This window comes from Vanellus vanellus, assembly GCF_965231255.1.
Source record: "Vanellus vanellus genome assembly, chromosome: 3".
NCBI classification, from domain to species: domain Eukaryota; kingdom Metazoa; phylum Chordata; class Aves; order Charadriiformes; family Charadriidae; genus Vanellus; species Vanellus vanellus.
This window is the reverse complement of record NC_138907.1, coordinates 101,709,615-101,726,047: the sequence shown is the minus strand read 5'-3', so window position 1 is coordinate 101,726,047 and position 16,433 is coordinate 101,709,615. Positions and strand designations below refer to the sequence as shown.

The window sequence follows — 16,433 nt, the reverse complement described above, 5'->3', positions numbered from 1 at the left end:
AGACGTGGACAGGCTGGAGAGGGTTTTAGACTAGGTTTTAGGAGACGCTAATGATTGCACTCTGCTATAACCAAGGCTGTAGTTTGGCTAACTGCAAGCACCCTTCTGCAGGACGCAGCTCTGGGCGCGCAGCAGCCACTGGGCCCAGTTCAGCCAGCTGCTCTGGCACTCCCTGACCCACACACGGCGGGAGCCCAGCAGAAAGGTGCTGCTCCCAGGAACGGTGCTTTCTCCAGAGGAAATGGAAGGACACTGGGGGAAAAAAGGAAGAGATGCAAGGTGGAACTATCCCTCCATGTATTACAGGCATCACTCTTTTCTTTGACACGGGACACAGGTGACTTTTGCAATCGCTTATCAAACTACCATCAGTTCTTTACAAAATTTTATTTTACCTTGAATGTCAAGCGTATTACCAACCTCTGATAGTAGGACAACAGAAAAACAACACATTAGAAAAAGCCACTTATAAAGCGCTGATTAAGTTCAATACAAGACTCTGCCTTAATTTAAGAAACAGATTTTAAATTCTCATGGGAACTGTGCCTTTGCTCTTTATGTAAAAGCAAGCAATACATCTCATTAGCAAAGCATACCATGAAAATTACACATAGCTTGCTTAAAATGAAAAAGGAAACAGCGTAACAAACATTGCAGCTAGTCAGCCAGCAGTTAGACCTTTCTCCTTGTAAACCTACTTCTTCAATTTGGCAACTGCAGTCCCTGGGGAGAAACAGTGAAGGATATATAACTTCAAAATTAATTACGCAGAACTGTTGCATTGGGGTTGTGCAAACATTTTTTCATTTTTATTTTTGTCAAATCATAGCTACAAGCCAGCTACACCAGGTTTTTGTTCTTTTTTATTTTTAACACTGGTTTCATATAAGTTGAATCACTCACATGGAACCTTTTGACCTTTTGTAGCTGACAGTATCGTCTTCAATAAAACCTTGGCCCTTCTTGAACCAGTAGTTCTACCCTTGCATTTCACTTTGGATTTAAGCAAAGAGTTGCATGGCAAAATAGGTGATATTACTTCCATAATAAGTCCAGATATTTCTCTTAATTTATAAAAATCTGATATATGCTTTCGCTTACAGAACACTTGGAGCTATGACATATGAAATGTACACAAGCCAATGAGATTCACACACATATGAAGTCAAAGCCAGCCACATTCTTTCAAAATCAAATACTGTATATGTTGGCTGCATGTGAAAAATTTCACAGTAATTTATACCTGACCAATACCACTTAAGGCCTAATCCTGCTCCCAGTGGCATCTCCAGCAATTTAGCAAAGGATTTCAGTGGTAACAGGAGTATAATAGGACACTTAAATACTAAAAATCAAATATTATAGTTAATTTTATTCCTATTAAAACATGATCTCTTTAGAACACTTGAGATTCAATCGATGCAAGTTACAAAAAAAAATTATTGGAGTTTCTTTTCTAAAGGAATGTGTAACCTCTGGGATCATTATATATTCATAATGTCAGAGGTACTTTTATTCCTGCTTATGGGATTATTGCTGGTCACCTTCCTGAGACTTGAAAGACCACAAAAGACAAGCACCATACCTATTCCTCTAAATTATTGTATTACAAATTAATAATTTGGTCCCTTTCTAAATGGATCTCTCCCCACAATTACACTAAAACATAGTGATGGGTCGCAAATTCCAGGGGGTCCAACCGGTCCTGGCATTCCCGGACTGCCACGATCTCCATCTTTACCGGGCTGCCCACGCTCTCCGGGACGTCCTTCCTTACTCATACCCGGTGGACCTTCAGGACCTTAATGACACACATGCAATAAACAAATACATTACAGAGTATTTTTACTAAATGAAAATACAAGCAAGTATGGACCCACAAACCCCCTGCTCTTTGATGAAGTATGCAGATTAAGAAAACGTCATTTTCTGAAAAAGGCACTTCTTGTCACAAACTGCTTATATGTTTATATAACCCACATGATAGCTTATTACAATTTTTTTCAAAAGCATGTGGAAAACACTTTAAATAAAAATACCTTTTAAAAGGAAAACCAAAAATCTACTTTAGTACATTGTTATACTTTATCATATACTCTGGAACCACCATGGCATGAATCAGAGTTGTCCTATTTCTATTCGTTTCTCTGGCTTTGGATCGGGCCCTAATATCTTTTCCAAATGCTCAACTTTGCACTTCGCATGAATACACTGCTGTCAGGAAGAACATTTTACTTCACTAAGTAATGCTTACAAGTCGCATGATTGTATCAGAGCTCAGTTTTCAGACTTCAAGATCCATCTATCAAGAAACAGCAGCTTCAGGTACCAATCTCTACAAGACCTGTCTTATATATTGTATTATATGACAATTTAAAAGGCATGCAAGAGACAAGCATTAACCATAAACCATATATGGTAATTAAGATGAATAAACACTATCTAAATTTTCCCAAATTATATCAACATTTTTTTCAAAACCATATTCTTTTGGAGATTGATAGCATGCACTGAATCTGCACAGCTGAACCATTCCTCACCTGGAGGTCCTGGTGGGCCCTGGATCCCAGGAACCCCAATTCCTTGATTGCCTTTTGCGCCATTTTTCCCTGGCAGTCCTGTGAATTAATAACACATGTATATTTTTGTACACTAAGAATATCTTCATCCAATGAATTAGGAAGTCAGCATGTGATAATTCTTATTGAATATAAAACGTAACAATCCAAAAGTAAATAATGGGATGTAAAATAAACATTTCCTTGTAACCTTTACAGTGTAACTGAGTTCTAAATTATCATAATTTCTACTCAATTAAGAGCTGATGTAGCACCTGTTAAGCAGACAGCCACTATGAGTTGAGAGAACAGATGATGGGCAATTAAGAAATTTGCTGTCATCGCCTTTCCATTGGCAAAGTTTTTAAGAAGTTGTGTGAAGGAAGTGTAAGGTATTCACCACAGTCCCGGTGATATACAGATTATATAGCCGATCTTCCACAACACGTGGCAGAATTAAACCTCCACTGAAGAAATACTGAGAAGGGCAAAAGATGTGCTCTCTTACACTAGCACAATCCTATAATAAATTCAGTTTCTTCATAGAAACAGGTATCTATTTTTTGAACTCTTACAGATTAGCCAGAACTGTCAGTGTCAGCTCCGGAGGAAAACTGCACATTTGCCTGCCTACCCCTGGCACATTACTAGTCAGCCATACTTCATACAGCTTTCCTGATTGTTTTGATGCTATAGGAAACACAGGCACTGCTGGGACCAGTTACCAAATTATGCCCTTCACCCAGTCTCTTGGTCTAGTTCCAGCCTATATATGCATTCTTAACTGAAAATCTGGAAATATATCAGAGAAAGCAGTTGGAATGTGCAAATGGATGAGTTACCTGAAAGCATAAACCCTAGCTTGCCTAAAAAGTAACCAGAATGCTTAAGAAAAGCATAAAGAAAGGAGTAAAAATCCTGATGAGATAAAAAGAACGAAAGGAGAAAGCCCCAGGAAATCAGAGGGAGCATAAAGATTGTCACATGCCAAAAATCAGCCTATCAGATAGTAAAGAGCCAGTGAATAAATACCGCTCTTTAAAATAGCAGAAACAAAGAAGTTTGGAAGAAAAGAAACCAGAAAACATAGAAATACACTAAAATCCATGTCTAAGCATATTTGATCTAAAGAAAATAATGTAAATGCAGTTTAAAACATTTACATGGGACTAAGAACTCTCTAAGAAGATCAAAACAAAGTTTCACTATAGTAGCTATCTTGTTGTGTTCTTGTATTTTCTCCTCTTCTGACATGCGTTCTTTGTAAGCGGTGAAACATTCACATTAGACTATGTCATCAATTACACTCTGTGATACACACCCATCTATTCCCCCGCTCCACCCTGCACTAATCCCATCCAAAACTGGAAGCAGAAAAAAGTCATAAAGGCCATTCGCACCATGACACATGCACACAGTACCTCTTGTCCCACGAGCCCCCGGGCGACCTGGGATGCCTGTCAGCCCTGGAATGCCATCATTTCCTGGTAAACCAGGAAACCCTCTTGGGCCTTCAGGGCCTCTTGGACCTGGTGGTCCTGGAAGTCCTGGAGAAGCACTTTGGGATTGACAGTGGTTACAGTTTTGTAGTCTTCCACTCTGGAGGATGGCAGGCAACTGGGCTGGGAGAATTCAAACAAAAAATTGCTTAGAGTGTTGCAGCAATAAAATATAAAAATATTGTCCCCTGCCCACTAATACAACAGTAGTTTCCTCTCTTTAGAGAATATGATACCTTTAGAAAACAAAACGTTAAAGTATGGAACCTGTAATGTGGAAATATATTTCCACACCTGCAGGAAAACAAGTGATAAATCAGCAATATTGACCTTGCTTTCAAGAAAGCTTCTTTATAATTATCAGGAAACTTCTTTAGCACTTTAAACAAGGCAAGAACAGTAAAGAGGCTTTGAAACTTACTTCTCAATACATCTGAACACACCTGTCTAATAAATTCTTCTGAAAATTCTCGTGCCTGAATTGAACAGAGAACAGTCAAAAAACAGACAATATGCATTTGTTTAGGGTTTTTAAAGTACCCAAAATGACAAGTTTGAGGTCCTGTACATACAGGTTTTCCATCTGATCCAGGTGGTCCCGGGGGTCCTCTATCTCCTGGCTGACCTCTGAGACCAGGAGGTCCAACCATGCCATGGATACCGGATTCTCCTTTTTGTCCATTGATGCCTCGAATACCTGGATCTCCTTTCTCCCCTTTCTGGAATGAAAATGAACAAAAAGCCAATCGTATCTTCACAGATCATTTGGAAGCTAGGTAGCACCAAACAAACATATTCTGAGAAAATCTTCATTGATGATCTTCATAAAATGAATATAAGTCGTCACTAAAAATTAACTTGATACTGATGAGATCTATTTTAATAAAATGTACTGAAGTATTTAGATTCTTTAGTAAATGTTTCAGATATAATTATTTGCCAAATATAACTAGAAATAAATTACCGTTATATTTTTTTAACCTTAAGGACCCATTTTACTGTCTAATTAATATAAAACAAAATAGTCTTCCTTATTAACATGTGGAAGGAAAGGCTTTATTCACCTTTTCATGAGAATTAGATCATTTGTTACAGCACATTAAAATCCTTAGAAGGCTGGAAAAATTAGAAGTGAAATTCTGGCATCACCGAAGTTCTTGGCAAACTTACTATAATAATCAAAACTTTTACCCTATGTCTGTAGTGTATAAGAGAAAGGAAAAAAAGGTTTGATTTCAGTTAAGGGGTTTGGTTTTTTTTTTTCTGACTTCATTTATTCTCCATATGTTTGATAAGAACTGTAGTCCAATTGCTTCATTGGAAAAGATTAAAACAATACTGGAAAATATTTTGATATCTCTTCATTCAAGCAATGGGTCTTCTATGTGTGGAATTAACTACTGCAATAGTTCATGTGGAACTCTTCCCCTATGCTGGAGCCAACAAAAAATCAGTACAATGTAATTTGGTACGTGCCCAAGATTAAAGTTAGTACACTATGTTTGCTTCCTGATGAGTTTTTTCCTTCCATTTTTGCACAGCTTCTGCATAATGTTATCAGTTGCTTCAAAATTTTCTTTCGCCCTTTCCAACTACTTTAGATGGAATTATGGAAACAAGGCAGCAGGATTACTATACATGACAAAACTTATTGAAGCAAATAATGCAAGTTTAAGAAGCACTCAGGCACATAGTCTTCATAGACTTATACTGAATTTTGAATTATGGTATTTATATTAATTTGTATCATTCTACATAGTACTTATCAAAACTCTTTAGATCAGAAAAATTCAAAGCTTTCTGGCCTGGTCTGAATTAGCAACAATGCTCAGAGTTCTCCACATCAATTATTACAGGGTAGCCAGCTTCAAATTCAGTATCGGATTACTCAGTTTTATGCAGAGACTTAGCCACTAAAATAAGACATGTAGTTTTTCCTCTTAAAAAAAAAAACAAAAAAAAAAAACAACAGAGAAATGAGACAAAACGTAACAGATGTCACTCAAGTGCCTGTGAGTACTGCTGGAGAGATGGTCCACCAGTAAGATGCTATGCATGAACTGAACAGCAGTCCATACCCTCTTCCCACTATAAAAGTTATACACTAATTCAGAACTGACTTTTTCAAGGCTGTAGTTGTATTTTACTTTCTTGATACTGTCAACTTGAATGTTGTAGTCATAGAGAATTGATAGTCTTAGTCACACCATGTAGATTTGTACTTGTTCATTTCTATTACATAATTACAATTTTTTTTCATTTAACAGGGTCAGCAAGGCTCAGATATAAACATATGGAGCGTACGTAGCTGCCTGTGGCTATGCTAGAAGCTATATGTGCTGGGATCTGAAAATGATGCTGTTCTTGTAGCTAGAAGTTATTTGTTTTAATTTTAATTTATTTTACAGCTATGGACTACGTTTTCATAGAAGACATCTGACTTGCAAGTTGATTTATTTGGACTAAATGTTAAAGGGGCTAGAAAGTATTAAGAACCATATTGAAATATTGGGAAAATAGCATCTATTGTAGAAAAATATTAAAGGCAAGAAGCCAGTATAAAAACACCAGGACAAAACTTTGGAAGCATCAGCACAACTGCCTGCAGAACTTGCCAAAACACAAATGAAACTGCTGAGGGAACATTTTCTGCAGTATATCTTGGTCTTTTAATGCTCAGCCACATCCCATGTGTGGCCTTGTTTGTTGAACATTGCTACTGGCAAAGGAAAAAAAAAAAAATAAAAAGGAAAAGAGCTCGATAAGTGCTGAGAACTATAGACTGAAGAAATGTTTTATTGAGGAGTCAGAGCCTAACAAAAGAGAACATATTTTATAAAAACAGAAAATAAACTCATTTTATAGGTCTGGTAAGTAAAGACAATGACATCTCCTATATCTTAGTGTATAGTAAGAATATTATTAAAAGGATTTTTCAGAAGAAATATATTATTGCCATGATTTACAATATTTAAAGAAGCTAGTTCAAGAGAATACAAGGAATCTTTTACCAATTTTGGCAATGATTTAGCAAAACACCTGTATGCCAGAAAATAATTTTAAGTATTTCATAGAACCACAGTAGCATATAGGGCAATTTATATGTTTAAATGCATAAAATTCTTTAATTATCAGACTTGACCTTCCAATAAATATGTCCACTTACTGATATGCAACAATGCTTTAATGAAAGAGTTGAACAAAGAAATCCCTAAATAAAATTGTATTAATAGGAATCGTTGCATCATTCTATCTGAAAAAAAAAATAATTATTTCACTATCACTTTGTTTTACCTCATGATTAAAATAATAAATATATGAAATTTTTTGTCCATTATTTGCAAAAGGAAAAAACAGATTATAATGAGAATTATATTAATGGGACAGTGTGTACCTTGATTTATCAAAATATTGGAATAAATAAAAAATAACTAATAAAGTAAATTTTTTAAATATCAATTTTTAAACAACATGCAACACAAAGACTAAAAGGTCTGGCCATAAATATATCTACATTAGCCAAACACAAGCTAAAAAAAAAAGATGGGGCTTCTAAAAACATCTTGGAGAGCAACAAATGCAGTTTCTTACAGACCAAGAACAGTTCAAACAGGATTCAAGTTTCAGGCTGCATTGTACTATTCTTGGATAAATTAAGTAGTAGAGAGAAAGAAAGCTGTGTTGCATTTTCTGAGTCAGCCTCAAAGACAGAATCCTCTAAAAAAAAAAAAATCCTTGTAAAGTCTTCACTATATTTCGTTTCATTAGTTTTGAAATAAAGACACACAAAAAAAATCTCACCAGTAAAGGTTAAAACACACAAGACAAGATGTTCAGCTGTGAAAGTCCTTACCACAGACTTTTATGGAAGCTGAAAGTAAACTGTTTCAGCACAGTTCAAAAGGAATCGGGCAAATTCAAGACTGACATCAAACGCAATGGTCTTGATCTCTAACTTAAATCCCCTAACTTAAATTTTGTTGACTGCCAAAAAGAGTGAAGGTATACAAGAAGGATCTTCTGTGTGTATCCTATTCCTTACTTTTGTATCCTGCCCTACTATTATTGGCTGCTACTGAACAATATGGATGATTTTGATCAAGTATTCTGTATTCATTTATGAATATATTTTTATTTTTCAATGAACTCAGAATCTCTACATTTTTTATGATTACTTGCTTTCTTCAACCAGCTCCTTCTCATTTTGTTTGTTTATTTAATTTTCTTAAATTATATATTTGGCTTTAATTATTTTTTAATCTTTCATTTCATGAAATATATATTTCACTCTGTTTCTTTTTAACGAACGACTCTTTCTCTTGTCTAATATTTCTCTATTCAGTTCTCTTCCGTTGCTTATCGAGATGCGAGTACAGAAATAAGACTGTAAACACACATTTTACAGATCACATAACTTGCAGAAACAAATGGAATGATTTTTTAATACTATATTTGTCATTATGAAATACTTACCTCTCCTCGTTCTCCACTCAATCCTTCTACTCCCTTTAGGAATTAATATGAAAAAAAAAAAAAAGCAATTACACAGAATAAGAAAATAATATTTTTGTCCTTTGTTTTCAATAATTAATCACAAATGCCAATTTTTAAAGATTCTGTGATTGCTATTCACACAAAAAAACCCAAACTGCATATAGGGATGAAAAATGCATATCATAGTGAACTAACACTTTGGTAATACCTTTAATATCATACATCAAAATGATACATTTGGAATACATCGCACATATTCTAAACAAACAGACATAATATAGACATATAGACAAAACCTTATTCACTCTACAAAAGAAATTAAATTTTGTGTTCTAGCAAAAGGAAACTCCTGATTCCAACTGTTTAATACCGTATTACTACACAGAAATCAAGTTCAAAGCCTTTGAAATACAAACTCAGTTTGTAAGTCAGATTTTGCATGTTGGCAAATTTCTGCCAAATGGTTCAATGGTGTTATTGATCATTAAGTTCCATGGCAAGATGCCACTTCAGCACAGGCTTTTTCACTTTTCTGATATACTCTTATGGACAAGGAAATCTGCATTGCATCTTTGAGAAGTCCTGGAGGCTTCAGAAACCTTGGAAGGACCTAGCACTGTCTACCAAAAGTATACAAATGACTGACTTTTTGGTTGCTGACCAAACTAGATAAGCATGGGAAACAATTTTAGACCAAGCTTGTATTATTTTTTCAGCTTTCTCAAAAAAGAAACCCAAACAAAAAATGCAAGCAACAGCAATTCAGTTGCATCATTCCACCTGAAAAAAAAAATTTCTTTCACTATCACTTTGGTTTACCTTATGATTAAAATAATAAATACATGAAAAATTTGTCCATTATTTGCAAAAGGAAAAACCAGACAGTTTAATTTGTGAAATGTTACAGTAGGACATTACATTTGGTTAAAACCAATGATCAACCTTTTAGTTTAAACCATTTCTTTTCAAAAATATCCGCTCAGCTTTGCTACCACCCTTCTGTCAACCCACATACCCCTGAAAGTGATAAAACTAGGCTAACATAGAGTGTAGATCTCCTGCCCATGCTCCACTGGAATCAGCTCCTTCTGGCTAGACAGGCAGCTGTATCGATGTCGTAATTCTGCAAAAAGCAACTATGACTTCCTTCCAAGTCCAGTTTTAGATATGTACCTCTAACAAATACTTCTCTGTTTAGACACAGTGTAGATTATGTAGTTAACAACTATCTATAAATACTAAGTTATTTTCTGTGGTATAACAAGATAGCCAACTATGACACAATCAGAATACATTGGCCCTGAGTTAAAGAGAAACAACTGGATCTCACTGATTTGCAGCTGAAACAGGAAACATCTGTAATTTATGAGCACAGAAGATGTCACTAATGACTCCCAGCATAGTCTAGGAGGTAATGAACTACATGGAAAGTGCAGCATGGTACATGCAAAATCTTAACATTTCAAGCATCACTCTTAGAACCTTTACACAAAAGCCACTCTGTGCTGTTATCTGCATTTTATATTAATTGTTTCATGAGAATTTTCCATAATTAAGGATTTAATAAAACAATCTAGAAAAATGTACTCTGCTCTGTTTCTCAAGATATAATAACCCAGAACAACAGAAACACATAGGTTGGAAGGGTCCTCCATGGTTTCAACTTCCTTTCCAGAACAGAACCAGCTAGAGCAGGCTGCTCAACGCCCTGTCCAGACAGGTGTTGCCACAATCTCTGTAAGCACCCTGCTCCAGTGTTTGACCTCCCTCAAAGCAAAGTGCTTTTGTATATGAAGCTGGGTTTTCCTGCGTTCCAACTCGTGCCCATTTCCTTTCATCCTTCCACTGTGCACAGCTGAGAAAAGCAGGGCTCCATGGCTCCATCTTCTCTATATGTGTTGTATTTGTTATTTTAAAAATACTAAGGTTGTTTAAGAAGTAATTTATATAACTATGTAATCATGTTATACATAAATATATTTCACCTGATGCAAAGAACTATCCACGTTGATGGAAGTAATCTTAAGAAACAAATATGAATCGTGGCTCTCTTAAACTAGGATCACTATTTTAACAGTACCTGTGAGCCTGGATTTCCTTGCCTTCCTTTTTCTCCCTTCAGTCCCTTCAGAAAAGAAGCACATTTTCTTAAAATACTCATTCATCTGGAAGATGTAATTAAACTATCAAAAATAACACAAAGAGGTAAACCCTAAAATCTCATCTTAAACAGGCCAAATCAATCTGAAAAGTTACTGTTCGAGAGTTCAGAGCAGAAACTGTGCAGAAGGATACAATTTCTACTTTGAACACAGAGCAGCCAAGTTAGGATCTGAGTAGTAACACAATACTCTTCTTTTTCTTGTGGGTATTTCCATGACTTTAGATAACAAGGGGAAAAATCCCACTTGTTACAATATAGCCGAGAGGCAGAGTCCACGTGGCGTTACTTTGACTATGAGCATTTATGTGATCCCACAGTGTCTGGGGCAGGCAGGGACACAACCCATCCCAGGACAGTGCTGGGTCATGTTCCAGGCCCCTGGGGCAGCAGCATAACCCACATCCCTAAGCCCACACCATTGCTAGGACCACACAGCTCTGCACCAAATGCCAATAGCCTGATAAGCCCCAGAAACGCAGCTGTACATTCATACTGGGCATGCTGGCTAGTTTTCCTTGAAGATCACTGCTGCCATTCTTCAAGAAAACCTTCTGTGGAGCTTAATCTTAAAAAGAAGCTCCTGAATTAACACATAAAACTTGTATTAATAGTGTTGCCAGATGATTTCATTAGAAACAAAGTTAATATACCTGGATACCACTTTCACCTTGGTTTCCTTTGTCCCCCTGTAAAATATTAGAAGAATAGTCTCCATTGTAACATGATTCATCTCAAAGACATGTAGTCTGTGTTTTAATTTAACACAGTAAATTCAAAAGGAGCATCTAATAGCTTTTATTTATACTGAATGAAAACAAATCACTTCATCCCCATGTACACAAACTGAGAAAAGTATAGAAAGTTACACTAAGAAGGGAATCTGTCACAGAAAGAACTGTCAAAAAGAAAAGTGGATACTCATATACCAAGTCAAAATTTAAAATTACAACATAATGAGGTGGAAAATCCAGCAGTATTTTATCCACTTAGTGTATGGGAGTGGAGAGGATGTAGGCAGGGAGGGGGGCAGTATTTCTGCTGGATTAAATTTCATCTGAATGCTAGCATTAAGTATGCTTGCCTTCACCCACACAGAACAGAGTATAAATAATTTCTGTAATACTTACTATAAACTCATTGAATGCAGAAGTTATATATGAAACATCAAAGAAATAATATTTTTTTAATCAGAAAGAAAAAATTATTTAAATTTAATCAAAACTGTGTAAGCTCCAAGTTCCACATCCACTCACTTTTTTTGACTTTCATTGAAATGTTTATAGGAAGTAAACATTAGTGGGGTGATTGGCAATCAAACGGTGCAAATGGTACTTAAATGGCAGGTATCTAGTTTTCTCAAGTTGTCTGAACACCATCTAATTGACACTGGAGAGAAATAGGCACCTCTCAAAAACCATTCATGCTATTAACGGCAGGGGTATAAAATACATACTCCCAGAACATGCGTATCTCTCTTCATTGACCAAAAAGGAAACTTAAAGTTATGGGAGATTGTTCCTGCCCAAACTCTGACCTCTTAAATCAGTTTAAACAGACATGAATCAAAATGTTGGGCTGAGAACATAGCAACTCATGAAACAAAAGACAGATCTGGGGGGGGTGTGCAAAACTGCATTTAATAAAGAAAAGAATTAGGATGGAATTTTTTGGATCTGTTTTGCCAGTGTTCTTGTAAGAGCCAAACATGTGTGTGTTTGGTTGTTTTTTGAAAAATCAGAATATTTAGTTAAATGCTAAACAGTAGTAAAGCGGAGATTTTGGCCATGGCAAATATTTTCCTGATCAAAAATCCCAGAACATACGAGGGCATTTATGCCAGCTGCAACTGGTTGTATTGTACTTGAATTTGAAATATTTGGGTTGGTTTCAAGTTTTAAAATAAGCTATAGCTGAAAGGTTTCACTTTTACTGTCAGATGCCCAAAATGTACTTTTTTTCCCGAATAATTCAAGAGTTTGTCATTTATGACCTGTAACTCCTGTCAACCAGCAATATATAGTATGACTTGCATCTTCATATAAAATGAATAATGACTTCTGCAAAAGCTTCTTCAGTTTAAAATTTAGAGAGGTTCCATAAATTTTAACAAAATCTCCATTCTTAAAATCAGTATTACTGTCTTGGTACACGTACCTTACATGACCCTTTGATGTTAAAACTGAATATATGGTGATAACAAAACTAATTAAACCATTGTTATGACACTGACTCAACTCAAGACACTCTTCCATTGGGCTTCAATATATTTTGAAAGACTTAAGCCAGGAAATATTTGTCCTTACGTGCTCTGGAAATCACTGTTTTGAAACTGGTCAGAAGACTAATTTTTGTACATCTTGTCTTAGAAAATGGAGCTCAGGCTCCATTGTCTCATTTAGTTGAGATAACCTCATTTAAATTTGGGTCATTCTCTAGCCTCTATTGACCAGGAAACTTGATTCCATTGTCTAAACATGGGCACTTAAGATGCTCTAGGCAACTCAAGGCATACCCATATGTGTCTACTGACACCTGAAATGCTCTAGCATACCTAAGACATCCATACTTGGCTGCCGTATATAATACTGGACATACAGTAAACCTGCGCCCTTCTGAAGCAGAAGCTGAAGTCTAGTGGAATACCTCTGCATGGGATTTTCATAAAACTTTAAATATAGCACAACCTTTCTAACTTACTGCTTCTTTACCCTTCAACTTTTCTTTCCACAGTGAAGTACCTGATTCAACTCTATTTTCTGTAATTTAGGTGAAGGGCTTCATCCTTCAAAAGGTAGTCCTCTGCATTGCTGGTAATACTACACAGATGCATTACCAATTTTTACTAACTGCTTATTTCTATCTGACACCTTACCTGAGCTTCCTTTGGTTCTACAGGATTTCCTGTTTATTCTGAAATCTGTAATTTGAATAGGTAATGGAGGAATCTTTGCCCTCGTTGACACTCCAGTGTTTCCCAGGAAACATTGCTAGATTTCCAACACAGGTGTCAGATACATTACATAAACACACTTAATTTATTGTTATATAATTTTTCCTATATATTCAAATTTGAAGTTATTATTAAATTAGTTCAAATACAATTTAAAATTTAACTTATTAATTTAATTGTGTTCATTTAATTCATTTAAATGCAATATTACTTTTTTAAATTTAAAATTTACATTTAAGTATTAAATTTGGGCTGATAGTGAAATTTTTAGCCTCAACAACTTGTTGCTTGAATAAATATTTAGCTTGAATAGTTGCAGGTAAAGCTTGTTAGTTATAGTAAATTATATTCTAAGGAAACAAGTCTATCTGTTACATGACATCAGATCACTTACATTGCTCCAAAGAAACAGTATAACATTAAAATAAGGTTTATACTTGTATATGCCAATTAAGAAACTCAACATAAAAGAAATCTTTGTCATGTTTGCCATAAAAACACAGTAAAATAATGAAAGTAATAGCAGTACTCATTATCTTGCAAAGCAATGAAACACTTAATTTTCAGGATGCACATATTACTGCTTTAAAAGTGTTTAGAATAAAGAAATCTTAATTAAAATTTAGACTGAAAAACGTAATGGATGCAAGTCAGAACCTCAGTTACAATTAGAATTGCTTGATTTACAGCAATTTTTGCTTTTGATTTACTAATTTGACTTCAGCCAGTTTCAAACCATGCGAGCTGACAGGTGTTCAACCCTGAAATTCTACTCAAATCATGTTATTGAAGATAACAGCGAATAATTTTTCCCCAGCTGTTTCAAATAAACACGCAGTGTTTCTTTCACATATATTTGCCTAATAACCTATGTAAAGTATAAATTCTTGGTGTTTCTGTTTCTTGGTTGACTTACATAGAAGAAAGGTGCTGTCCTGAAAAAACATCATCTAGAGAACACAATTCTCTTAAGTTCTTTGTAGTTACACACAGGGCATGAAGAGTAATGATTTTCAATTACTTCTAATTTTTGTGTTCTTAAATTCCATTTTATAGACAAAGCATAGCTGATTTTTCCTCAAGAGACTCAGTTCACACTCCAGTGAGTTCTATGAGTTACAGTAAGATAAAAATAAGTCAGTATTTTAAAACAAGAAATATTCTAGGGGATTTCCAGCTTCCAGCCAAACAAAAAGCTCTGCCTTATTGGCTGAGACAAAACTGAGAGGTTTCAACCACACAGGTGATTTTAAGTAGAACGCTGTCATCTTATAGAAGAAAATCTCTAGGAAAGCATTTAGCGTAATGTCAATTACAGCTTTAAGTTATGCAAAAAGCTGTGTGCTTGAATTTCAAAACACACCAAAGAACAATATTGCCTATAGTCTTTTCAACCCAGGAAAGACATGTGACTGTCAGAAAATCCTACATAGCTACACTTTAAAAATAAGGATGACTATCCAGATAAGTCAAACATCAATACGAAATTTTACGATGTGTTTACAAAACAGTTCTTCAGCAATGAAGAATTTCAGCACAAGCAGGTCTAAAGCAATGTTTGATAGATGTAAGGCTGCACCAAGAGATGGTGAGATCCTTGAAGGCATGTTCTTTGCGAGAACTCAGTATGCAAGAGGAATAAACATATGTTTGTCTGAAAAGAAGTAATTTTCAACCTGCACAGCAGATGTAGGATCCATCTAACCTAACTTTTGCCATCTAAAATTTCAACGTTTAATTTATTTAATTGCCTAGGCTTCAGCTACAGTCAAAGAAAGGCAGAGATGTGAACTAACGACTCCCCAGTGAGCTCAGACTCTCTCAGCTAAACATGGAGAGAACCAGGACTGCTTGTTTAGATCACATAACTCTTAACGGCTAAGGCTGATTGAGGTGAATCTGTCCCAGCTGCCTAGGGTTCATTGCTACAGTTCTTATGGGTGCTCCACAAAAGACTTTGTACAACAGACTTTATAGATGTAGCACTTGCTATAAGATATAAGTAAATACAGAATCATGGATCATAACATTATGTACTGCAATTAATAATGGAAATCTCATTAATACCTATGTCGTAGCATTTTATGTTAACAGTTTCTCCCTTTCGGCCGTTCTCACTTTCCTGTGAAAAATTATTGTTTTTCTAACGATTGGGCCTTCCGAAATATACCAACTGTTCTCTAATAACAATGGTGTGTTTAGAAAAAGGATTTCCTTTAATAATGATCATTTATAAGAAAAGCACTTCCAATAAAAGATATGATTAATGTAAAACCGGAAAAAACACTTACCTTTATACCCTGGGTACCAGGAATGCCTGGGTAGCCTGGTTCACCTGGAGCACCTGGTAATCCTAGTTCTCCCTGAGTGATACAATAGCTTTGTGTCAGTCACGTGCTGTGTGTAAAAACATACATTGCATGTTTTCTCTAGGTCACATGATATGCTTTAGCCATGATATTTTGCAATTTTATAACTGAGGATGATTGAAATGTCTGGAGAATTTGTGAAGGGATGTTGAATACAGAGAAGCCACAAAAGTGACTCCTAATTCTTAACCTCAGTTTTCCAGTATCTATCTTTTTTAATTGCCTTTTAATACAGTTGATGTTGATTTTTCAAAATTACACATATAAAACCATCTGAAGTAATGGCAACGTTTGCAGGTTTGAACTTCATGAACAGCTGACTTACATTGCCTAAAATCTAAAATAAAAATTAGTAAGAATAAGCCATCACATGGGTTCTGATGCAATTTTATGTTAACT

The 16,433-nt window shown here is 35.4% G+C and overlaps 1 protein-coding gene across 2 annotated transcripts in view; it reads right to left on the bottom strand.

Annotated features, from left to right (window-relative positions):
* Positions 1-1,524: 1,524 nt before the first annotated feature.
* Positions 1,525-16,433, bottom strand: part of COL21A1 (collagen type XXI alpha 1 chain) — a gene marked incomplete at its 5' end in the record, with an annotated part of 89,845 nt that continues 74,936 nt past the window's right edge. For both annotated transcript variants that reach the window (XM_082481131.1, XM_082481130.1), the window contains 9 exons: positions 1,525-1,801; positions 2,541-2,618; positions 3,980-4,180; positions 4,479-4,533; positions 4,630-4,776; positions 8,531-8,563; positions 10,632-10,676; positions 11,366-11,401; positions 15,957-16,028. In XM_082481131.1, coding sequence (XP_082337257.1) covers positions 1,614-1,801; positions 2,541-2,618; positions 3,980-4,180; positions 4,479-4,533; positions 4,630-4,776; positions 8,531-8,563; positions 10,632-10,676; positions 11,366-11,401; positions 15,957-16,028 — 855 coding nt within the window. In that variant the 3' untranslated portion in view covers positions 1,525-1,613. The remainder of the gene's footprint in view (positions 1,802-2,540; positions 2,619-3,979; positions 4,181-4,478; positions 4,534-4,629; positions 4,777-8,530; positions 8,564-10,631; positions 10,677-11,365; positions 11,402-15,956; positions 16,029-16,433) is intronic.